The following is a 25435-nucleotide window of genomic DNA, read 5'->3' on the forward strand; positions in this document are numbered from 1 at the left end:
TATCTACTGATTCCCTGTGCAACTTCAGCTGGTCCAGATCGATAACGGAGTAGCGGTGGTCGCACAAGCTCATGCTCAAGCAAGCAATTGGTTTAAAGGTTTATGTAAAATGATCCAAAAAATTGGACATGTATCGGATTACCTTTAAAAGATTTTTCGCCATATGGGGTGGGCGTAGCGTAGTTGGTAAATCGCTTGCCTTGTACGCAGCGCACCTGGGTTCGAGTCCCGATCCCACACATAGGGTTAGAAATTTTTCATAAGAGATTTTTCTAACCCGAAGAGGCGAATGACCTGAAGGTTAAAACCTCTATAATTGAATTTCTTACATTACGTCGCGTGAGGTTTTAGGTAAACAAAAACTGCTAGAACCGAGCCGCCGATCAAAGCCCCGGTTTCCTTTCGAGTTTTTGGACGAATGAAGAAAATAATTTAGATGGTGCTCATAAAACATCATATGCACCCATAGTTAAACTCATTCCGGAACCGGTTCGGATTTCTGAATAGACCCACTGAGAAGTCCAAAAAATTGTTTCAAAATCGTTCAACACGGGTCCAACGATGGACGTTCGTTGAACGGTTATTTGGACGTTGTCCAAATTGGTCCAACGAACGTCCTTCATTGGACAATTTTGAAACCAACCGTTCTTAGAGGGGAGTCATTATGGATTCCAAATCAAATGCAACAACCGATTCCGACTCAGAATCGGTTTACGCTTTTAGGAAAAATGATGACGTACAACCGTTTTAAGCATATTAGTTTGCAAGAATTCCCAAAATGGAGACTTTTTAGATAAGACCAAAATTTTTGTGCATAAAGGCAAAAGATCTTACAGAAAATGATTTTTTGGTGTTTCAGATTCTCCTCATCAGCAACTAACAACAACTTAATGCCAGTTAGATAAGTCCAAACCAGCACCAAATTGGCACTAGTTAGACACTAAAATCCAAAAATTCACACGTCTTGCGTGAGCGTAAAGCAACTGGCTAGTATCAAAACCGTCTTTGATTTAAGAACCAAAATTTTTCACTTTTGGGAATTTTGCATAGATACTACCAGACGTTTGGTCCTTAAACCAAAAAAACGGTTTCGATTCACATTCCTCATTGGCAAACAGAACTTCTGTGTTTACTATCGAGGCATCACTCGATACTAGCCAGTTGTTTAGCGTCCACACAAGACGTGTGACTTTTTGAATTTTAGTATCTAACTAGCGCCAATTTGGTGCTGATTTGGACTTATCTAACTGGCATTAAGTTGTTATTTACTGACGAGAAGAATCCGAAACACTAAAAAAATTCTACTTCATACCTAGTTTGTTAGATCACATGTCTGTTTTCTTAAAAAAAACACCTAGAAATCCAATTACTCCTACCTGTCTTCACAGAGGACTCTTTCACGTTAAAAATAAAACCAGTTCTTTTAATAGTTATTTTTATTATATTAGCAATATGATTCGTTCAACTCTATGTCACTAACATGAATGCAGCCAGCCTTACCCAATATAAATGACAATGTTCTTAAAAGCAAAAGGGCAGTTGTTCCTTTGATTTAAGCCTTGCCGCTCGCCGCCTTCTCTCGTGCCTTCTTACCTTCAACCAGGGACAATCGCTCACGCTCGCTCAATTGATTCAGAACCTTGGTCACGACGCCAGTTCCCAGCGTAATGTGACCGTCTCGTAAAGTGAATCGTTGCCCTTGCTCCAACACCATCGGCCTCATCAGCCGCAAATGCAACTTAGCATCTTCGCCAGGCATTACCATCTCCTTTCCAGGAATCTGCACCTGTGTAGCACAATCCCACGTGCGCGAGAACATTTGCAGTTGGATAAAACTGGTGAATGGTTTGTGACGGCCTCCTTCCTCCTTGCTGAGAATGTAAACCTGAGCCTCGAAGTTATCGTTTGCTTTGACAGATCCCGGTTTGCACATGACCATACCCCGTTTTATGTCGTCTCGTTTAATGCCGCGAACCAGCGCGCCCAGCTGGTCACCAGCGTGTGCCTCCTCCAGGATTTTGTGGAACATCTCGATGCCGGTGATGGTAGATTTGATCACCTGAGAGCGGAAAACAAGAGCGTATTGAATTATTTTTCCTTAACATTAGTAAAAATAATATATAAATTTAATAGTTCAAAAGTAAACATTGACACGGTCATTTCTACTAACGTGTCTTAATCGTACCTTATTATAACCAACAAATTCACATTCCTGTCCCTTCTTAACCGTTCCGCGCTCTAGCCTTCCAGTAACAACCGTGCCACGTCCAGGAATACTATGAACAGATTCCACCGGCAGCAGGAACGGCTTGTCCAAGTCTCGTGTCGGCGTTGGAACGTACTTATCAACCTCTTCTAGCAGCTTAATCACTGCATCTGCTCCTATTTCTGGACTCTTTCCTTCCAAGGCACACAAGGCCGACCCCTTGATCACTGGGACATTGTCTCCATCGAAGCCCATCTCGCTCATTAGCTCTCGAATTTCCATCTCCACCAGTTCTACCATTTCTTGATCAGCCGCATCAACCTTGTTGATAAACACCACAATATGGTCGACTCCAATCTGCTTCGCCAGCAGCAGATGTTCTCGTGTTTGAGGCATAGCACCATCAGTGGCTGCCACCACCAGGATAGCTCCGTCCATTTGAGCTGTTCCAGTAATCATGTTCTTTATGTAATCTGCGTGTCCTGGACAATCGGTATGTCCATAGTGACGATTTTCCGTCTGATACTCAATGTGAGCTACATTAATCGTAATTCCTCTTGCTTTCTCCTCAGGTGCATTGTCAATATCGGTGTACTTCTTGCTTTCTGCCAAATCTTTGTCGGCAAGCACTTTGGTAATAGCAGCAGTCAAAGTTGTTTTACCATGATCGACATGCCCAATAGTTCCCACATTGCAATGTGGTTTATCGCGTTTGAAAACTTCCTTCTCAGCGTAAAATCGCTTCTGTATAGATTGCTGGCAAAGAGTAGGGCCCGTGCGAATTATATTTAAACCAGCCCCGCTACCACACAGGATTTGCGACAAAGTTTTACGAGCTACTGAAAAATAACAAGGTTAACCTCACTTTTTCGAGTCATTGTTTGGCCAGATGAAAAACAAATGCCATTAGACTTACCAGGACTAAGAATAGCACGAAGTGCAAGATAGGTCGACATTGTGGCACTGTTTCAACAACTTTTCACTCGATTCACTGGAAAACAGATGAAAATTACCGGAAAAAACTACCGAAAATCAACTTTACTTTTCTTCTTGCGTAAGACCTCGCCTGACGTTTGACCGATCAATGTGAATGCGACTGGTGTAGGCCGACTCGTCGAAAATATATACATAATTAAGATTTCTGACATCTGATTTACAACCACAGATGCAATGTATCGCCAAAGGATTTTGGTTTGTTTGCCTCACGAAATACCTATCCTCAACGGGTTTTTGCAGTGCAAAATGTTTTCCTCACGAAATAATTCGGCTCCGTTGCTTTTTTAACGGAAATAGAAATGTAAATTTGCGATTACTTGACTTTTCGACGAGCCAGTTCTATACTGTAAGACTATCAGCACCGGTGCGTAAGCAAATGCGTGTGTATTTTGATTACGCTAAACGATAATATTTTATTTAGACACCCGTTTTCGCAACGGTCGTTGGTAAATAGGTTGCCAAAATAATAATCTGTTTTTACACCGGTAGTTGTTATTATAGTTACGTTACACTTTTTTGCAATCATGCAATAAAATAATCGTTTTTTCAATGATATGGACTTTATTCAGTGAAAAAATATTGCTAGAAAGAAAATACATTTATTTATTGAATTCAATAAAACCATTTCAGTAACAAACATCGTTCTCTTTTCTAAAAATATTTTATTGCAATGATTGTAAAATTATTCAAACTGGAAATGTTTATTGAGATTAAAAGTTAATTATTGTTTCAATGAAAAAATGCTCATACCATTAATTTTGCCGTTTGAAGCAATAAACATTGTATTATTGAATTGAATAAGACATTTTTTGTTCAAATATGCTAAAATTCTCTATGTAATAAAAATTCTAAGAAATGTTATGGGTTCGGAACGGACAATGAATTCTAATAACTAATGTTTACCCAGAAGTTATTGTCTGAAGCACATACTACGGCCGCTCTGAATCAGGAGTGTAATGAAAAGGATCTCATGCTAGATATTACAAACAAACTTGCGGAGAAGGAACCTTTACGACCATTCAACGATTTTTTTCCGGAAACAGTTTATACGAACGATCAGTTTCGAATACGCTTTCGTTTTTTATGTATTTCGAAGCCTTTGAAGAGGAGCTAATACTATATTGCAAAGCCAGAGAAAGTTGGGTTTTACCAAATTATACGGAAGCCATCTGACGTACGTCCTTCAGACGCTGCAGTCAAATATATTCGGATGGGAGAAAAATTGCGCGTTAATGTATGTGAGAATACTGCCATACCCCAGGTAATAGACGTTTACACTGATTTTTACATAAATTTTGTAGCCCAAATGTCCATCAGCTGTGGTCATATTGTAGACAGCATAGCCGGGTAAACATATCTGGGTTTTAAGTATATTCAAAGGCAATTTTGAATCGCAGAATAGTGGGCTTATTCATGAATACTTGGTACGCTGGACTGTAACCATTCGAAATGAAAACATTACTGTACAACTTGGGCAGAACAGTATACAGTAAAACAAAAATAATTAAGTGATAGTATTTTATGTGTGACTTCAATAATAATATTAACTTGGTTAAAATGCGTTGTTTTCCTAGGTTGATGCACGGAGCACGTTGTTATAGTAATCATATCGCATCTAACTAACCTAGAACTAGAATCAGGAATCAGTAGCGACTGGTTCAAATAGCACGTTCCCCATGTTGATCGGAAATTTGTGCTTAAAAGACAATTATCAAAATTCACGTTGAGAGGAAGTTCCAAACCAAAATATTCACCAAACACATCTAGTGCTCGTGAACAAAAGCAGTATCGTCAACTCTTTCGTGACTGCTGTGAATTGCGCTGAACCAACAATAGTTTCTCCGGAATTTCCCCTCAATGTGGATTTTGACCCATACCAAAAGTAATTTTACTTTTGCTATTAATAAATGATATCCAATTCAGATTGTATGTGTAAAACATATAACTATCATTTTTAAGCAAACAACAATTAGTGTCTGTGGTATTATAGAGTCCCGTACAGAGGAATGCGCAACGCTGCCTAAAATGATGCCATCTTCTTTGTTTCTGGCACCCATAATTTTTGCTGTAATTTTGAGTGACTTCAAAACCCACTGTTTTGTGGCTTATAGCACTTTATTCTTGATACTATTCCATGTAATTTATTTTACATTGTTACAAAAAAAGCATAATAAACTGAATAAAGTGTCTTGTTTCGACGATTGAAATATTTCGCCATGATATTAACTAACTAATACATTTCTTGCATGTTCTCCGAAAGAAGAATATTTGTTTACTTTGCACGATAGGTAGCCATCTGACTGTTCGATAGGTAGATTTGGGTTCACTCTGTGCGAGCCTTTATAACATAAACAAGGCCTTTGGCAACAAGTAGCCGCTAGCCGGCGCTACTATCGACCAATAGGCTTCCAGTAATCGATATATGAACTTTGCGTGCACCTATGGATAAAGTAAAGTTCAATCGGAAATTCTGGTTGGTTCTAATTCGTATTCGTAATTCGTATTCCGGCCGATTTCCCGAAAAAGCTCAACTGTGTAGTATTCCGGCGCCAATAACACAACTAATTCTAATTACAATCAATTGTATCGCTGGAGCTGAAATACTAACTACAACTACATCTATTTCAAGAAATAAACATTAAGTGCGTACCCTGGAGCAAATTGGTACACACGAATTTGTGGCAAGTTAATACAGATATATATTAACTGAATTCAACATTTTGTCGTCGATACGGTAATTCCAAAGATGGAATCAAATAATGAGTTATTGCTCAAAAATTATAAATTTGATTCCAATTTATCAGTATGGTAAATGACATAACACGGAATCTTGCTTTCAAACAACGGTCCTGCGGGGTAGTGCAAAATTCTTAGCGTCAGCGATAAGAATTTTTCCATAATTCGAAGTAGCGTACTGTGTCTTCAACTTTTAACTCAAACAATTTGAAATTCTATTAGATCTTCGCCTGTCAAATGCATTGGCATCGATGCGATGAGCTGAAGCGACAATAATGTAATGTAATGTAATGTTCAGATGTGCTCTTTTGAATATCATCGATGTATTTCCCAAATCAGTCTTCGAATTGTTATATTTGTTTGTCTGTGCTTAGAACGAGCCAAAGCATCATCAGGTGTTTGCCATGGCCTGACACGGGTCTTAATCATAGGTAGGTTAAACAGTGGAACGTTCGAAAATTTTTGAACGTGACGTTCGCTGCTTACCAAATTGGTCATCAAATCCACATTCTTGTATCCAGTTTGCATAAAATTGTCGGAGTAAGTCAAAAACTATTGCAACGAATTAATAAAAGTGGCTATCCTAGAATTATAGGACATTTCCACATTGTTCGACGCGGAATACTTCTAGTAAATTTATAATAAACGTCTTGAAACAAGCAATTTCATTGTCCAACAAATTATAAAGTTAATTAACATTTCGTGTTACTGTTTCTAAGAACAATATTAGAAATGTGAAAATGTATTAAAAATATCATTTTTATAAGTTAAGTACAACCACCCAACCCGGTCTACTCCCGCCCTCCCCTTATTTACAGACTAAGTGAATTGAATTCCAAGTGCATTCACGTTCATGCATTTTACTATACTGCCTATGATCGCAAGTCAGTCCCATGAAGATAGGAAATCCCATAGAAAACGGGGCAAATAAGCGATCTTGGGTAGTATACAGTCGTGATTCGCTGGTTGGGCCACAGCGTTGTCCAACTAACGAATTTGATTCGCTAGTTGGACCGACTGACAAATGTCAAAAACTCTCCAAAGAAGATGTTGGCAGTGTAAATGCATCTGTTCTTATCTCTAAATATTGTCAGATTGATTGTCAAAGTAAATTTGGCACGAGATTTTGACGTTCAGATGCTTTTTAGTTGGACAATGGTCCAACTAGCGGAGGTCCAACTAAAAAGCGGTCCAGTTAAAAAGTGCCCAACCAGCGAATCACGACTGTACACCACAACACAATATTATCCCTCGAAAATATGATGAACCACCGGATGAAATGAGATGGTGATGATGTAACAGGTGTGATCTGTGTCCTGCCATGCGTACCTATTAGCAATTAAATCCAGCGTTTTTGAACTAAGCGCTGCAGAGTGTGTGATAAACTAGGGGCAGATCACTCTAAGAATGTATAACAAATTTGCATCAAATTGAAAAAAATGCATTTAATTTCCATTTTTGCATCAGCTTTGCACTGCCTCGCAGAAAAGTTTGTTTAACAAACGTCCTACACTGATCCACTTTGTTCGACGTTTTGTTAAATGTAGGGCTAGTTTTTCTGTAGGGTTTTGACGTCTTACACGCAACGCAAACAACATTGCACGCAAAATACATTATGAATTTCTATTTTGATGGAAATAAATGCATTTAATTTCGCTGATTTTAAAAAATGCATCACAAGTGATCTGCCCCTAGGTGATAAACCATTATCGTTGTGATCTTCTTTTTACTACTGGTCCTGAATTAAAAACTTTGCGCGAGAAAAATACACGCATTTTCTTTCTTCTCGAATCTTAGTTTCCACAGTCCCCACAATCATCACCATTTGTTCGCAGCGATTTTCGATTTTCGTTGGACACTATCATTAGCTTTCGTATTGGCCTCCACATATAAAAATGTTCGGGCTTTTACAAGCTTCAAAACCAATGAAATTCCGCTTCTTGCTAGCATCCCATCAATCGGATCCTGGGACACATCATGCCCAGCTTGACATAATGCTACATCTTCCAGTTCAATCCAAGCTGCTTAGATGCACTAATTTTTACTTCCACGCAGAAAATATACAGCATAATCAAAACTGTGGGTAATTGAATACAAACAAATACTGTTCATTGTATCAAACGACAAAATAATTGGTGTGAATCGAGGTTTGAAAGTATATTTTCATTAAAGTTACAATAAACTTTTAATTTCAATAATTGTTTTAATTTCTGTAAACTTTAAAAAAATGTTATTGAATTCAATCAAATAATTTATTGTCTCACAACCGATAGTTTTATTTATTGAGCTCAATCCATAATTTTATTTAAAATAAAAATCTTTCACGAGTCGAATCAAAATTCACGCAGAACACGTCTGCATAACTAACATTTATCGCGAGATCCTATTTTTACATTTTCTTTGTTTTGCCTCCTTTCTGCGAATAGCAACGTTGGCGTCGGTTGGAAGAAGTTACCAAATATAGACACTCGCTGTAAACCGAAACGATAAGTTTCCATTTCCCAACCCGTTTACCAACCGCCGGTGCGGTGTCGTGTTATGATGACGGTTAGTAAATAGCTTATACCCACGCCCGGTGCTGATAGTCTTAATACGCAGAGAATCCCTGTCAAAAAAAATGCGGACGAACATGGTCAGGCGTTTTAAAAAGTTTGACGTTTGACTCAACTCGCCTGTGCTAATTGCCCATCGGAACAAATGCAATTTGCGAATGCGGTTTAAAGGCAATTTCAATACTTAGACAAATTTTCTGGCGGCTGAAATGGACTTGATTGTTTTTCGCGTTTTTCAAGCATCGCGGTTCATGTTTGATTTAAGCTTAAAATTGTTTTTTGAACAATTGGTGTGTTTTCACTTGTACTTTGTCTAGTGCACTTAATTTAGCCAACGAATGTGGGAAATTGTGGAATCGTGTGTATGTATAGTAGAACAAGATCTCTGACCTATTTAGAGATGCGCGAAGACTGAAACCAAAACGTTTCAAATCGAGCAATGTACACGGAGAGACCTTAAAGGCTAGTTTACAGTCCGGGAAGTGGATCACGGGATTTGCGTCGGGATTTGATCAGGAAAAATTTCCCGCCAAGATCTCTCCAAACTGTCAAACCAAAAACTCTGCTGCTTCTTAAAAATACAAACAGTATCAAACTTGCAGCGAAATGCAAACCTTATAAAAATACTCTTTTCCCCGTCGGAAACAATTTATATTGAATAGGGATCTTTAGGGGTGTGCGGGTTAAGGCATATTCTGATGCAGATTAGTACCGTGAGTTTATATCTCAGACCTTTTTCAATTTTTTGGCCCGAACCTATTGAAAAAAACATTTTTTAGTTTGTTTCCTTTTAGGACAATAACACATCCAAACCCATGCAACTTGCACGACCCTATAGGTTGCCTTATCAGATCTACCATAGTTTGCAGACGAAACTTGGGATGGCAGGTTGCTAGCGGATTGACAAAGTACCAGATCATGCTGTGTGGGGTGCTGTCCCGGTTAACAATGAGGCGAACGAGATATTTGCAGATACGTCATTTAGTAGGGCAACTGTCAGTTTGCTGGTTGAATTTAATTTGGTTTTTTTTAATTTAAAAATCATAAAAGAATAATTAAGGTTTAAGAATGATATGAGTGTACTCGTAAGGGCACCCGCTACCAATACATATGAAAAACTGGCACAATTTTTCCAAATTAAAGATCCCTATTGTTCCCGGCCGGATTTCTGTGTGGAGAGTTTTAACATCCCGTGATGTTTCCCGCGGTTGGGTTTTCACTTCAGGAAAACTGTCATTTTTGTGTAGACTCATTTCCCGTCACAGGATTTGAAATCCCGAGCTTCATTTAAAATACACAGGGACACAAATCCCGTTACACGTTTTCCGAACTATACACTAGCCTTTAAGGCGTTTTTTGAACTGTAAACTAGCCTTATTTGTTTTATTTTTGTTTTTTTTTAGTAATACTTGGTTAGATAGAAAATTGTTTAAATTTTCTAAAATTACCGAAAAAATACACTGAACACTTTCATACAAATTATTAGAAATATCACATAGCTCAACCAAATATAAATTATTACATTATTTATATTTATTACATATTTGTATTTGGCTCAACTCTGATGACTATCGTATTAATACTATGTGTACCCATTAAAAGTTATGTGCCAAACACATACAATGCATTATGACACACATATAATAATCTATTGTCCATATGATACATTGTATGTGAATGAAAGTTATGTGTTATCTGATCAATGATACATGATTAACAGATATCAAACAAAGATTTTAAAATGGTGATTATTTGTATTTGTATTTTTATTTTATCATTTTTACGAAAGCCTGTTAGTTTACACTGTATTTCAGGTCAAGGAAATAGTTTAGATGGTTTGACAATTGGATAGAGTTAGAGGTACATATTTTGTTAGTCTAGGGAATTTGGTTTTTAAGCGCAGCTTTAAAAGTGGTCATCGTTGGTTGCTGTCTTGTAGTTAGCGGAAGTCTATTCCATAAGAGTGCTCCATGGATTATTGGACTTTTCCTGCTGGAGGTTGTGTTGTGGGGCACCAGAAAACTACGTGTGCGTTCGCAACGACCTAGTTGCAGATGTTGTGTGATGTATTCAGAAGATTCACCGTTGTATCCTTGCCTTATGAAGCAGCATATGCGGTGCAGGTAATTTTCTTGTAGGCTGTGTCCCAGGATTGAGTTGCGTACCATTGCTGTTGTTTCTCGTCGTTTAATGTTGTGGGTGAAACGTGTTGCTGCTTTAAAACAACGATCAAGCTGCCCTTTGAGCGTTTCTGACAGCCCAGGGTAGTAGACAACGTCGGCGTAAGTGATGAAAGGCATGATCACAGACTGCACCAGCTTCTTTCGCGTAGGAAGTGATAGAACAGCTGCAAATCGTCGGAATGTGCTCAGAGTACCGAAAACTTTTGCGACCACACTGTTGATTTGCGGGATCCACTTAAGGTTACAGTCCATTAGAAGACCGAGGTTAGTGACCTTCTAGGGCAGAGGAATGGTTTCGCCGCAAAAAACGTATATTTGTTATTGGAGTAACAGTTCCTTCTCGACAAAATATGATCGCCTGTGTTTTCTTGGGGTTCGGATATAGAAGATTGTGTTTTGTCCAGCGTTCGATGGATGTTAGGTCAGCGTTGATATTGGCAAGCAGATTTTCAACTTCGTAGATGGGGCCTGACACATACAGCTGTAGATCATCAGCGTATAGCTGATATGCACATTTTAAGCAGCTTGGTAGGTTGTTGATGTACAAGCTGAACAGTAGAGCGCTCAGGCAGGATCCCTGTGGTGTTCCATCGAATACAGCTTTTTCCGCGGACATGCCGCTTGCTGCATTCACCATCTGACTTCGCTGACCTAGGAATGATTTGATTAGAGCACATGCGGTGTCGGAGAAGTAAAATTCTTCGGCAAGCTTTGTATTCAACTTGTGATGGCTGACGCAGTTGAATCAACGACACGACCTGAAACTTCATGAAATCTTTTGAAGAGAAAGTGTGCGAGTAATTTACCGCCAGTTACCAGTTCATTGAGTCGCCCCTCGATGCGACCAAAAAATATTTTTTTCAGCAACACTTTTTGTTTATTTTATTTTCTGTTGCTGTATAGCAACCATTTTATGTTTACAACATTAACTCCTGAAAAGATTAATTTCATAGGGACACAAATCTAGGGAAGTTGCGATATTTTCGATACTAGTACGGAATCGATACTTCTGTTTCCGATGCTCGATTTTTTGGTATCGATACTTCAATCACGATACTTTACTGATATCGATACAATCTTCACGATATCGAAAAGAATCGAATGAACCAGTAGTTGGAAGTATTCGATTCGGAATTATGAACGATTTTGGAATTATTTCCGAGTGAAATGTGATAACCTATTCAGGCTAAACCATAGCGGAATCGGTTGTTACATTTGAGTTGCTACAATAACTGGAGCACCAATCGCATTTGATGAAAAAATCGATTCCGAACATTGCCCATTATTTGACAGTCCATGAGACTTTCTGATCAGCCAAATTATTTATTGTTCATCTTTTCTGACATTCGACGTCTGACATAATCGTCGTCTGGATCCAACATCAAACGAATCAGATCAATAAAATATATTTGTCGAACGGGTTTTTCTGTTCCCAGGAGCAGAGCAAAACGTTAACTAACAAAACCCACTACTGAATTTCCAAACAACGGTTTGCAGATTACCTAATTCAGGGAATTAAGCTACTGTAAAAGCACAGACTAACAGACATAACACTCGAAAGCAATGCTTCGCCCGCTTTAACGGTCATTTTAAATATATTTGTAGTTGGGACTGTGTCCCCATTTGAAATTATGGCGCCACTGACTTGTTCCCAAACCTGAGGGGTAACCCATCAGCAAATGAGTGTTTGGGACTGTGAATAAAAGGTGGAGCTAGTGTTCTGGGAAAATTGCCGGATCGATGTTTTTGTGGGAATTCCCTCATAGTGTTATGTCTGTTAGTCTGTGGTAAAAGTGCGGAATCGAATGGCGATACTTTCAAGTATCGATACTACGACTACGATTATATCGAAAGTATCAGTACTTGCATTCGATACCAGTATCGATTCTAAGTATCGATGTATTTTATTATCGAAACGTCCCTAACTAGGTGGAACCGTCGGATTTCCACCGGCAGCGATGCCACATGTTTTTTTGAAATGTCTGTAAAAGAATAACTAAAATGTCTGTAAAAGCCTGTAGATGGTTGTGTAAATCCTAGTTACACTAAAATTTCACTTTAAAAATAGATTGAAAGTAGAATTCTATTGTGAATGAATGACTCGTATTCGAAAACAATTATTCTAGTGCAATTTTACTAAACATTATTACCCTTTTAAAAGTCTGTAGATCTCTGGCTACGTCTGTAGAAGACATCAAAAGTCTGTAAAATACAGACATGTCTGTAAATCTGGCATCGCTGTCCACCGGAAAAATACACGAGATTCGGAGCGTGAAAAAACGGCGACTTCTAGCCTCCAGTGTTGCCAGTTGTTCGTGATCAATTGCTAATCAATTTAGGTTACTTGGTGGAAAAAATGCAATGTAAGTTTGTCGTTTTAATGATAAACTCATCAACAATGTGAATAATCCCATTCATCTGGTTTTATATTTACAGAAATGGACTCTTCTTCAAGCCTCTAACTTGTTCAACGAAAAATAGTCTTTCCATGCTGACGTCTGGAGCACACTGAATGGAAGTAAATAGATAATTCCAGTTTTTTCCACGTTTGTTGTGAAAAAATTGCAACAAAACCTGTTCCAAGAACAATGTAACTTGTACCAAAACAAGAAAATCATCCTAAAATATTGTAATATCACATGAAATTTACTATCACAATTAATGCTTCTCATAAGAATGCCACATAAAACGTATTACCTAAAACCATATAGGCAATATAGGCAATTCATATAAAATGTATGTGATTATTCCAATGAATATAATCAAAACGATCTCTCGAATGTTTATGTAAATCGCACATAGAAGTTATATGAAAAGCCGCATGGAAAATAATTATAAATGTGTTTTCAGATAAATTTTGTGCGATTTTTAGAATTAGGGCGCGTTTACGTAAAGCATGCATAAAATGCACGTATTGAGTTTTCATGGAAAATGACCATTTTCTAACCGGGTTTTTAATGGAATCGTTAGCAGGATATATTTAAATAAGATTTATATAACATTTCCAGATATTTATGGCGCAAACTATTGAAAAAGTTCATTTTTAATTTTCGGCAATAATTGGTTAAATGCAAGCATGTAACGCATAACGTATCCTTAAATCTTGGCAGCCCTGTTGATGTTTCGTGCAGTTTACTGGAAAGTTGGCAACAAAAAGGTTGTCAGTCTCAGCTCAGTAGTGTTTATGTTTTCATGTAAGAGGTTAGGTTTAGGTTCTGAATTTTTATTATATTTTATTTCTAATTTTGGTGGTGCAGTTAGGAAGTTTCCGGAGTTGCGGTGTGAATTCTGTAGGTATACAAAACAAACGGGAACGGTTTCAATTGCTGTTTCTATATTTAGTTCTAACCGTTTACCATTTTCATTCAGCGTAATGTGTCATTCTTTGTCTAAACGAGGGAAAGTGTAAATGGGTAAATGCCGTTGTAAACCGGGCCTCGGTGATGACCAGCGACGTCAGCGATCGACCAGTAAAAGATCCTGCAAATATTGGACCTGCATACCGGATCCCAACTGCGATGGGGGATGGTTCGGGATGGTGAATTTTGAATGAACTTTTTATAATTTTTATGAGAGAAGAAAAAACGAATCTCTTCCAAGCTACCGAAGAGATATTTGTTGATTTCCAGGGGAGATTGAGGCTACTAAATACACAGTTGTGATAAACAAAAAATAGTTTCTCAGTATTCAACATCAAAAATAAACACAAAGAAAGCAAGCACTTTCAACTACTCGTATTTGCACTTTATTCATACCCGTTCAACTGTTTTTATCGCTGTACGGCAGCCAAACTATGTCATGTTGGTAAGCGCTTGATAGAAAGACGTCTGGTCGCTTCCCTTGTCCATACGGTGTCGTGATGTTCCTGCTCATCGTCCTGGCATTTGGTGATGACCGCAAGCAACTCCTGTCCCATGCAATTTGGACCCTGCATTAGCTGATGCAGCTGGTCATTGTAGTGTTCAACGATTGTCGATTCGACGGCCAAGACCGCTTTATCGCCTAGCTTCAATCTGCCGGTATCCAGCGCGAACGCGGCCTCGTTCCAGTGGGTCGACAAAGTACCGCTCACGTCCTCAATTGTGATCACATTGGGATTCAACTTGTGCAAGAATTCGGTCGCCGTGGCTAAATAAATCAAAGCCAGCGTAGATTCGATAGCAAAATGCGAAGGACCTCATATCTGTTCAAACAAAATTTTATTATTTTTCCGTGGAAACATAGATTTTTCAAAGCAATAACTTAATCTAAATAAACAAATAGATGTCCTATAAAATGTGTTCATCTCGAGAGCCACCAGAGAAGTAGTACGAGTTGGTTCCATCAAACTGGTTTCATCCGTCCTGGGTGTCCTTGCTGTCATGAGAATTCCACATTCCGCAACACGAAGAGACCTGGCCATGTGCTTTATCAACCACCTATTTCAACTCCTCTGGCGTGCCATAGTGGCTACTGTCAGCGAAGAAACTTGTTATCTAATGGCCAAAACTGGCACAATAGACAAGCTCCATGATAACCATCGCCTGAATGGTGTTGTATTTGAAATCTTTGATTCTAAGTACAATGTTATTTGCAAAGTTTTTATATATTCCAACACAAAGTACTTCAGTGGCGATGGCTACGTTGTGCTCTTATAAACGGAGTACTCGGGGTCTGGGCGTTGTCGGGACGTATACTTTTCATGAGCTGGTGTATGCCATATTCGCTGCTGATCTCTGTATAGATATTCGATATACTTTGCCCATGGCGATAGTGGATTCACTAGCTGATCATCTTACTTCCGCACTATCACCTTTATTTCGGAAAAGTACTTTATAGCAGAGGACCGATCAGCGTTTGGAAGTAGAATTAGTTCCCATTTACCAAATGGAAGTTTTTTGTACGGCGTGGCTTCCCATTGCCAGTTATCTGAGTAAGCAAAAACATATTAGAAACTTTTGGAAACCTTAAATTAGTAATTTACTCACTAAAATCACAGGTTAAAAATAAGCTGCTGCGCTTCTGGAGCCCATTCACTTTCCACTATACTGTTGTTGAGAGCAATATGAAATCCACATACTTGTAACCTTGAGTAAACTCCTCCATGCCACCTTCTAGCTGCCTTAGTTTAGTCGTCCTATTACGAAGTTGTTTATTTCTAAAAATAATACAAATAAGCCCATTTATTATGAAAGTCACATTCATTGTTAGCGGCAGCGAGAAATATGTCACACGCAGCACCGGCGAGTGTTATTTTCGTGGCATAATAACAAGTCAACTGTAAAACAATCAGAAAACAATAGCGTCATATTTTTTTGATTGGTACAACTGAAGGCATGGACCTAGACTGCAATGACCGATTCCGGACGCGGCCGATTCATTATCGCACGAACATGGGCATTTGTGGATTCCCGCTTGAGACTGCGTTTATAAGTTTATTAGTGTTAAAACATTCACTTAATCACCGGGATGTTTTCATGTTTGCGCGACCGCGGTCTTTGGTGTGTGTCTGTGTGCGTGTTTTTTTTTATAGTAAGATTAAAAAAGCTTCAAAAGCCTGGCCTGTAGTGTATTGGCACTGTGTGGGACTCACGACTCACGTTCGTTCCTAACCACTAAAAACATTCCTGACTTTTTACGCCCTTCTTCCCCACGGAACTACGTCATCGTATTACTTCGTGGGGGGGGTTCGTTACGCTTTCGTCGCACCTCTTTCTGCTGCTCTATCTCGGAGCCTCGCTTGGTTCATGGAGTGGCACGACCTTTGAGCTTTGATTTTACTCTCGATTCCTCTCCGGCTTCTTTATGTCGCCGTCATTATGTCGCCGTTTATTTCTCGTCCCTGTGGTGAGCCGTTTAGGTGCTGATTCCCTGAGCCATTCAGCTCATGTTTCCGTGAGTCATTCAGCTCCCGGCCTTATCACGATCCGCTTGGATAGTGCTCAACGGTGAACTCTCCGACCGATAGTTCCCCGACGGAGAAATTTGCTCCGATACCGATACCCGCATTCTTGAGCCATTTAGCTCTACTAAAATATTCCAGCTTTGCCGCCTATCCTACTCCGATTGAGAGTTCCCCGACAACGGAATTTCTTTCGTTACCGGTGTTTGTTTCGTGAGCCAATTAGCTCCCCTTTTCGTCAAGATTCTGTCCGGTAGTCCACGGCGCCGAATCAGCCCTATCGTGAATTCCCCACCGGCAGACCGCTCCCGATACCGATGTACGTTTCTGTGAGCCATTAAGCTCCCCGCCTCGTCTACTCGGTCTAGCCCCGGCGGTGGACCTAGCCTACTCAACGGCCAGCCAGCAGATGCTGAGGTCCGTCCAGTGATTCCGGGTAGAGCGTAGCTTCCGGTTCACTGGCGTGCCAACGACATGTGTGTGTGGATGATCGCGAAGATCTTAAGCGTTTGTATATTAACATGCTGAGTGATAAAATAGAGTGAGATGCCCCATAATACTAGAGTCCCAGGTCAGATCGCTATGGTCCGTGTTATTTAATGGATATGAGCGTCGTTTTTTGATTGGTGCAACTAAAGGCAGGAGTCTAGGCTATGACCGCTATGACCGAGGGTAGGGACTTCCGGACGTGACCGATTCATGATCACGCAAAAGGTGGGTTAATTCGTTTGGAATGAGAGAGATTGTGAGTGTATAGGACAGAATAAGCAATTGATTATGTTAGTGAGTGCTAGTATGAGTATAATTTAAGTTTTTAATCCATTTTTGGGGAGCTTTTGTGCCAGGCAACGCAGATCCAAAGCCTTCATTAAAATGTTAGAATTTTATAATGTTTGAATTTTATAATTTTAGAATTTCAGAATCTTAGGATTTTAGAACTTTAGAATTTCAGAATTTTGGAATCTTAGAATTTTTGAATTTTAGAATGCTAGAATTTTAGGATTTCAGAATTTTAGAATTTTTGGAATTTTAGAATTTTAGAATATTAGAATATTAGAATTTTAGAATTTTAGAATTTTAGAATTTTAGAATTTTAGAATTTTAGAATTTTAGAATTTTAGAATTTTAGAATTTTAGAATTTTAGAATTTTAGAATTTTAGAATTTTAGAATTTTAGAATTTTAGAATTTTAGAATTTTAGAATTTTAGAATTTTAGAATTTTAGAATTTTAGAACTTCAGAATTTTAGAATTTTAGAATTTCAGAATTTCAGAATTTTAAAATTTTAGAATTTTAGAATTTTAGAATTTTAGAATTTTAGAATATTAGAATATTAGAATATTAGAATTTTAGAATTTCAGAATTTTAGAATTTTAGAATTTTAGAATTTTAGAATTTTAGAATTTTAGAATTTTAGAATTTTAGAATTTTAGAATTTTAGAATTTTAGAATTTTAGAATTTTAGAATTTTAGAATTTTAGAATTTTAGAATTTTAGAATTTTAGAATTTTAGAATTTTAGAATTTTAGAATTTTAGAATTTTAGAATTTTAGAATTTTAGAATTTTAGAATTTTAGAATTTTAAAATTTTAGAATTTTAGAATTTTAGAATTTTAGAATTTTAGAATTTTAGAATTTTAGAATTTTAGAATTTTAGAATTTTAGAATTTTAGAATTTTAGAATTTTAGAATTTTAGAATTTTAGAATTTTAGAATTTTAAAATTTTAGAATTTTAGAATTTTAGAATTTTAGAATTTTAGAATTTTAGAATTTTAGAATTTTAGAATTTTAGAATTTTAGAATTTTAGAATTTTAGAATTTTAGAATTTTAGAATTTTAGAATTTTAGAATTTTAGAATTTTAGAATTTTAGAATTTTAGAATTTTAGAATTTTAGAATTTTAGAATTTTAGAATTTTAGAATTTTAGAATTTTAGAATTTTAGAATTTTAGAATTTTAGAATTTTAGAATTTTAGAATTTTAGAATTTTAGAATTTTAGAATTTTAGAATTTTAGAACTTTAGAACTTTAGAACTTTAGAATTTTAGAATTTTAGAATTTTAGAATTTTAGAATTTTAGAATAAAAATAATTTAACAAGACTTTGTAGTTCCCTCAAAAAAAATTGCGAAAATAGCCCTACGTCGTGGGGCAAAACGAGCAGCACACAAAGTGCTGTATTATGATTTTCATCGAAGATTACCACGCGACGTAATCGATTAAAAATAGTAAAAGAATTGCAAATATACCTTTTTAACTGAATTCGCAAAATTTGGAACAAATATCAGGCAACATATAGAGCCTGTTGGTCAGGAATTAGACGGTCATGAATTTATTCACCCCTTCAGTTGCTGCGGTGGGAAAATTGGAAAGTATTTGTTACTATTTTGGTACCCATTTAGTTCATTAATATCCCACCCATTGGGGTGCTTTTTATTCCCTACTCGATTTTTTTTAAATCCCCCCAAGTTTCTTTTTGGTTTAAAACCAAAAGTCGTTCGTAAGCTGTTCATATAATGATCAATTTAAATTAATTTTTCTAACATCGCGGAATCGAATGGGTTAAATCTTTAAAATGACAGTTTCGCAATCTTGTCGCTATCTTTTTTTTGCTATTTTTTGCTAATTTTCAGTGATAAATACAATAACCACTCAAGATAAAAAGAAATTCTAAAATATTTTCAAACAACTTTTCATGTTCTAAAGTAGGTAAAATCTCCTAGAACACAATTAGCTGCATAGCAGGTTTTCTAACAATAAGTTTGGTCGGTGAGTTTCCGGGAAATGATACATTCCGGGAAACGGTTTTCCGGGAAATGATACATTCTGGGAAATGGCTTTCCGGGAAATGGTACATTCCGGGAAACGATATTCCGGGATATGGTACATTCCGGAAAATAGTTTTCCGGGAAATTGTATTCCGGGGAATGGTATTCCGGGAAATGACGTACAACCACATATCTACTCGACTAATAAATACCTTTAAAGTACTCATATATCATCTTCATCGACACTCTGCCCACAGATCACTACTTCATCGTTTCGGACAGCCTCAGCTCTATCGAGGCTCTTCGTGCGGTGAAGCCTAAAAAGCAACTCCCGTATTTTCTGGGGATGATACAGGAGTCCTTGTGTACGTTATCTGTAAAATCTTATCAGATTACCTTTGTTTGGGTCCCCTCTCATTGTTCTATCCCGGGCAATGAAAAGGCCGACTCATTAGCAAAGGTGGGCGCATTAAATGGTGACATATACGAAAGACCAATCTGCTTCAACAAATTTTTTAGTATTTGTCATCAGAGGACGCTCAACAGTTGGCAAACCTCGTGGAGCAACGGGGAACTTGAACGATGGCTACATTCGATTATCCCAAAGGTATCAACGAAGCCTTGGTTCGGGGGGATGGATGTGGGTCGGGATTTTATTCGCGTAATGTCCCGACTTATGTCCAATCACTACACCATGGATGCGCATATGCGGCGTATTGGGCTTGCGGAGAGTAGTCTGTGCGCTTGTGACGAGGGCTATCACGACATCGAACACGTTGTCTGGGTATGCGCCGGGTATTGTGACGCCAGGTCTCAGTTAAAGGAATCCCTTCGGGCCCGAGGTAGACCACCCAATGTACCAGTCCGAGATATGCTGGCAACTCGTGATTTCCCCTATATGTCCCTTATTTATACCTTCATAAAAACGATAAATATCCCAATTTAGCCCCTCTCTTTTATTTCTCGTTTTTAGAGTTTCCTCCTGCCTTGTGGAACCGATCAGCTCCAGAGTGCCACTATGTAACCGCCATCGCCCTTACCACTACGCCTGCATAGAAGGAAACTGAAGCGAGAGCGACTCGAGGTCCGATGACTTTTGAAGTATTCCCCGCGGGTCCGAAGAATACCATCCGCCAATCCGGTACTCGACGACTTACTAGACTGAGGCGCAAATTCGTTTCGCTGATCCCCTCCCCCCCCCCCGTTCGAGCGAAAGTCGCATGTTTTGCTCTTCTTTCCCTGTCTCTCCCCTGTCCTTGATACAACTGCTGCTACACTGATGCGGAAATAAGCCACCCTCTGAATATCTTGACCAAGCATAAGTTTTAGTTAAAAAATTCAAATCAGTATTCTGCATTCCTAGTTTTAAGATAGCTATAATTTTTACTCTTTATTGAAACTCTTGTCCTCCATCTTGTAAATAGAATTGAATCCCTAGTTTTAAGATTTCTGTGAAGTTTCTCATAAATATTTGTTCCCCCTTTTGTGTACTAAACTATATTGTTAGTTTTAAGATAACCGTAAAATATTTCGTAAAATACTATTACTCCCCCTCTTGTATATCAAAGTGAATCCCTTGTTTTAAATTTTTTCATGAAAAAATCTTTTGGCCCTCTCTTGTATATTGAATCTTATTTCTAGTCTTAAGATAGCTGTAAACTTTTTTTGTCCTTTGTAAAAAAAATATTTCAACATTGTAACCTCCTAGTTTTAAGATATCCAAAATGTAAAAACATAAGCATTTGGCACCGCCAAGCTAACGCATTTGTGCCTATCAAATAAACGAAATGAATAAAAAAAAAAAAATATCATCTTATTCCTTATGAAGTAGTGATATGATTCTACATCAACCGGAACATTGGAATAGTTATTACTAAAATTTGCACGACATTGAACGCAATAACTAATGTTGGGGGGACTTGATCAAGATTTTATAGGGAGACGACCAAGTGGCAATAAGCTGAAGAAAGATACAAAATTTCTCTGATATTTACTATGTAGTACCTGCTGTTAATGTTAATTACATCACAAAAAATCCCATATCAAACATCAGCCTATATCTTTTAGTACTAGTAAACAAAGTTAGCAGTGATATGGCTGATTTTGTAACGTGGAACATGCAATGTAAGCAGTACAAGTAATACTTAAAAGGAAATGCATTAAAACTGTGCAAAATTAATGAAATACAACCCTTTTATATTTTTTACTGTTACAATAAAGATCTTGACAATACGAAAAAAGGATTACGGTATGTTTTATGCCATTATTTTTAGTTCTGACTTTTCAAAATTATCTTGGTCAAGTCACCCCAGGTCCCTTGGTTGTCTCCCCGCAGTGGGGAGATTTGACAAAAAAAAAAATGATCACAGAAAAACTTTTATAATTTTTGAAAAAGTAAGCTAAAAATTCTTCAAAAAATCTTGAGCACACACAATACCTTTGCACATTATATCTCAATGACTTTTGAAGGATTGAAAACTTCTTTATAGATTTACGCAGATTTAGTTGAACACCTGGTCAAGTCTCACCATGTCCCCTACTTACTATTAAGCACTATTTACACCTATCCGATTCGTTCAGTACCGTGCACGGACACCAATGTTCTTTAATAAAATTCAAATGCGAGCATTCACACTTGTCTGGCACGGCATCGGACCGGACAAGTGTGAACACTCGCATTTGAATTGTATGAAAGAATATTGACGTCCGTGCACGGCACTGAATCGTTATTGAATTGGATCGGAAAGGTGTAAATTTGATTTTATACAGATAAAACAATGAAAAGATCGCAAAATTATACTATTTTCATAGCAGAAAAAAATATCTGGAAATCCATCTTCAAAGCTAGTCTGGCAGAAGAACATACCGTGATTGTTGCGGAACCGGACACCACAACCGTTGTTCACCAGCCGGGCTTCGTCCTACTAGGTGTTTTTTCGTTGGTCCAAATGGTTCTTACACTGACTTAAAATGAGGATGGTTCATTGACAAACCATGGTGGGTACGTGCGTGTCAAAAACGGTTACTTTCACTCCTTTATCCATAACTCCTATTCCCCACAGTACATTGGCCTTCAACAGGGAAGTCATCTGCCTTGGAAACGCTCTCAGAAGCCGATTTACTACTCCCATCGGCGGAACACTCTGTGCTGGACTTCCGATCGAATATCGTTTAATTCACTCACGTCTGTCGATAGTTTTTTAAGCATTTAAAATTTTCGAAGAATTCGGCTACTTCATCACCTTTCTCCTCCATTGGATGATCGTTTCCATCATCAAGGCTATCGTCTGGTTCAGACTTGTCTTTATCTGTATTGAGCGTAGAAGCATCCACTGGAGCAAGTTTTCAAATTTAGATGAACCATACGTTGAGGTGATATCGTATTGATTGAAAGAATGCGACTTCAACCACCGACAGTTTGGTATCATGTTCTAAGTTCAGTACGTCGAAATGGCTTAGATAATCACCTACCGCATTCGAGCATGGAATACGCATTTTGTTTAACTGAAAAGGAAAGTAGGATTAATGTGGCTACTTTTGAAATCGCCTAAACCTACCTATGATCAATTGAGTGCAGTTTGAACAAACTTCTCTCTGGCCGTTTGTTTTTTAGTATCCATTGAACTTGACAACGTTCTCATTTTTAACGACATTAGTGAAAAACTAGTCGAATTATTACTATTGGCACTAGTATTACTGCTGCTACCAACATTAGTTTTGATACTATCACAGTAACTGTTCCTCGTCCAGGAGTCTTCACTGATGTGGTCAGACGTCGCCAATATCACATTACCTAAATTGCTTATGTTATCATTTTGATTGTTCTGTTACCACCAACGCTTTCACTGGTACCACTAAAGCTATCGGTCAAATTTGTACAACGACTCAAGAGCAGAACAACCAAGAAAGGATATATTTCTAGATAAACATGTGACAAGGGCCTAAGCGCAAATGAGAGTCTTTGTTTACTTTCTTTTTCGTCAATAACTCGGCCACTTTTACGTTTGCTCCTTAACTCTTACCATAATAAGCGAGATGAAATCAGACTTTCTATATGTACTGAAACAATGTTGGAGTTTTATGATAGCACCATAATAATCTAAAGAGAAAGTGAACACAGGCTGTCATTTGGACTTATGCTCTTTTCACGTGTTTGGATAGATTTGGTGCACAACTTTTCTACAACTGAAACTCTTATCTTTCTCAACACTAGCTTCACTGGCTGTATTTGGCCTAAACTTGTTTTAAATCAAGCTTCTGCTTGTATGACGGTGTTGAACTGGCCGTGGTGGTGGAGGTCCATCCTTCTTAATGCAACTACTTGCAAGGAGTACTCACAAATATCTGTCGTGATCTTGTTAATGACACTGTTAGAGTTGGTCGTATGAGGTGATGTAGGCAAGGATGTAGCCATTGAATTTGTCGTTGCTACTGAAACGCGGGAAGTTGTTATACTTTGTTCCCGTTGTGGAGGCGGAATGGCTACCGAAAACTGCCCTCGATGGAGGCTTGTTCGGTTTATGTCTCTGTATAGCACGAATATCACCACTAGTCAGGGAATTACGTTGATTGGAGACCGGTTCTGGAAGCAGTTGGATGTAGGAGATTCTGTGAATTTGGTTCATTCTTTACAGCGTTTCGTTCCTGGATGAGTAGAGAAATTAAGCTTTATTTTAAAATAGTTTACTTTATTGAGACGGCGTTACCGTTGCTTTCTACGGCTGATGAGGAGGCGATGTCACATTCGTAGATGAGATCGCTGGGGGGATATTAATGCTAACCGATACGCGTTGACTTAGCAGTTGCTAATACTCTAACTTTTCGACCGTTACCTGTGAAATATGACGAATTCCTCAATTGGAGTGGCATTTTTGGAAAAACACTACAAAGCAGTACGATTTGTTTATCATCATCGCTTATAAATCGTTTTAACTCACCTGGCCACTTGTCCGCTAACTAAACCATGAATTTAGTTAGCTAAGTCAAGTAGCTGGTTCCCCACACAACCTTTGCCAGCTTGATTTGCCTATAAACACCGAAACAACGGAAACAACACGGCACAGGGCAATTTCTGGCAGTATTCCAAGCTTCTGGCGATCCACCGGCACTTCTGTTCCCATCGTCTCCTCTACTTACCAGTCTACCTGCGCCATACCTTTCAGGCTCTTGCATAAATCATGCGAAATTTCGTAATATAATTGATATTAATCCGCTACACGCCAATCGCGGTTCGACTGCAAGAAAGGTAAACATCTTCATTTGTCGCGAACTGAAACTCGGCTGCAGATTCTGTATAAGTTCACTCCTAATGTAGATTCCTTGATCTTGTAAAAGTTTTAACGAAAAGGTTCCCGTATGTATTTAATAAATTACAATTACAATAAACGATTTTTTTGTGTTACCAAGAAGCAACAATGAAAAGTTTTGTGAATCATAACCTGAAAATAGAAACACGAAAACTGCACGAAAGCATTTGTCAACAAATGCAAACACTGGGGAAAATTCAGCTTTTATTTTTGGATGTGCGTTACATGCTTGCATCGCAAATGCATGCATTCACATCGCTACGTAAACGCAGCCTTAGACTTTTAGTTAGAATCGGTTGTGTCACTGGAGCCGGAACGCGAACTGGAGCCAGCCAGAATTCGAGTTCAATTCCGGTTGAACTTTACTGGGGATCTCTGCTTTGATATTCCAGATGTTCTGAAAAATCAATTGGCATCCCTGTGTGACGTCATCCGAAATTTGACAGTTAATCACCCAAGCCAGCAAAAAATGCAGAACAAACACCAGACATTTTTCATAACAAATTGATTTTTTAAAATTTTCGGCGAAAATAACTGGTTTTATCAAATCGTTTTTGTATCTATTAACGCAGAAAACGTCTGCGTAGGTAAGTAATAGTACGATTGTAAAATTTCGTAACCAATGTTCAGCCCCTTGAATTTTGTTATTGAACAATAATAATTCACAATATTTGTGTTTATTGTGTTCTACTTTTAGAATACTTCCAAAATGCAACGTCGCGGAGGGAAAAGAATTCGGATGGACGAACCTCCACCGGATTTTGACGAACCGTTGGAGCTGCCGTATCCGATGTGAGTATTTTTTTA

General features: G+C 38.0%; 2 protein-coding genes and 2 long non-coding RNA genes across 11 annotated transcripts in view; 2 read left to right on the forward strand and 2 right to left on the reverse strand.

Annotated features, from left to right (window-relative positions):
- Nucleotides 1-1418: 1418 nt before the first annotated feature.
- LOC131691020 (elongation factor Tu, mitochondrial) lies at nucleotides 1419-3306 on the reverse strand. 2 transcript variants are annotated; one of them, XM_058977152.1, is made up of 3 exons: nucleotides 3123-3306; nucleotides 2186-3042; nucleotides 1419-2059 (listed from the first exon to the last, which is right to left on the reverse strand). In XM_058977152.1, the coding sequence occupies exons 1-3, from the start codon at nucleotides 3160-3162 to the stop codon at nucleotides 1553-1555; spliced, it is 1404 nt and encodes a 467-aa protein (XP_058833135.1). In that variant the 5' UTR covers nucleotides 3163-3306; the 3' UTR covers nucleotides 1419-1552. The 2 variants fall into 2 exon arrangements, with proteins under 2 accessions (XP_058833135.1, XP_058833134.1); XM_058977151.1 differs by having other exon boundaries at nucleotides 2186-3045.
- Nucleotides 3307-13840: 10534 nt separating this feature from the next.
- On the forward strand, nucleotides 13841-14410 carry LOC131691030 (uncharacterized). The gene is made up of 2 exons (XR_009305682.1): nucleotides 13841-13963; nucleotides 14043-14410. It is a non-coding gene; the product is annotated as an uncharacterized LOC131691030 (long non-coding RNA).
- On the reverse strand, nucleotides 14394-24753 carry LOC131691028 (uncharacterized). Of its 7 annotated transcripts, none has more exons than XR_009305681.1 (7): nucleotides 24260-24753; nucleotides 24029-24204; nucleotides 23345-23966; nucleotides 22880-23206; nucleotides 22189-22826; nucleotides 15641-15810; nucleotides 14525-15581 (listed from the first exon to the last, which is right to left on the reverse strand). It is a non-coding gene; the product is annotated as an uncharacterized LOC131691028 (long non-coding RNA). The 7 variants fall into 7 exon arrangements; XR_009305676.1 differs by having other exon boundaries at nucleotides 14525-14856; nucleotides 14916-15581; nucleotides 22880-23966; XR_009305678.1 differs by having other exon boundaries at nucleotides 14394-15581; nucleotides 22794-22826; nucleotides 22880-23966.
- A 308-nt stretch (nucleotides 24754-25061) lies between these two features.
- LOC131691014 (cohesin subunit SA-1) overlaps nucleotides 25062-25435 on the forward strand; it is a 174999-nt gene continuing 174625 nt past the window's right edge. The window contains exons 1-2 of the mRNA XM_058977139.1: nucleotides 25062-25215; nucleotides 25326-25420. Of these exons, the coding sequence (XP_058833122.1) occupies nucleotides 25338-25420 (83 nt within the window). The 5' untranslated portion in view covers nucleotides 25062-25215; nucleotides 25326-25337. The remainder of the gene's footprint in view (nucleotides 25216-25325; nucleotides 25421-25435) is intronic.

Source organism: Topomyia yanbarensis, chromosome 3 (genome assembly GCF_030247195.1).
Source record: "Topomyia yanbarensis strain Yona2022 chromosome 3, ASM3024719v1, whole genome shotgun sequence".
In the NCBI taxonomy this organism is placed as follows: domain Eukaryota; kingdom Metazoa; phylum Arthropoda; class Insecta; order Diptera; family Culicidae; genus Topomyia; species Topomyia yanbarensis.

Bases quoted from the DNA above. Each gene is read 5' to 3' on its own strand.
- LOC131691020 (XM_058977151.1), bottom strand. From the start codon at position 3,162: ATGTCGACCTATCTTGCACTTCGTGCTATTCTTAGTCCTG. The intron at 3,046-3,122 runs GTAAGTCTAATG...GTTATTTTTCAG, and splicing joins TCGTGCTATTCTTAGTCCTG to TAGCTCGTAAAACTTTGTCG. The intron at 2,060-2,185 runs GTACGATTAAGA...TTCCGCTCTCAG, and splicing joins AATTTGTTGGTTATAATAAG to GTGATCAAATCTACCATCAC.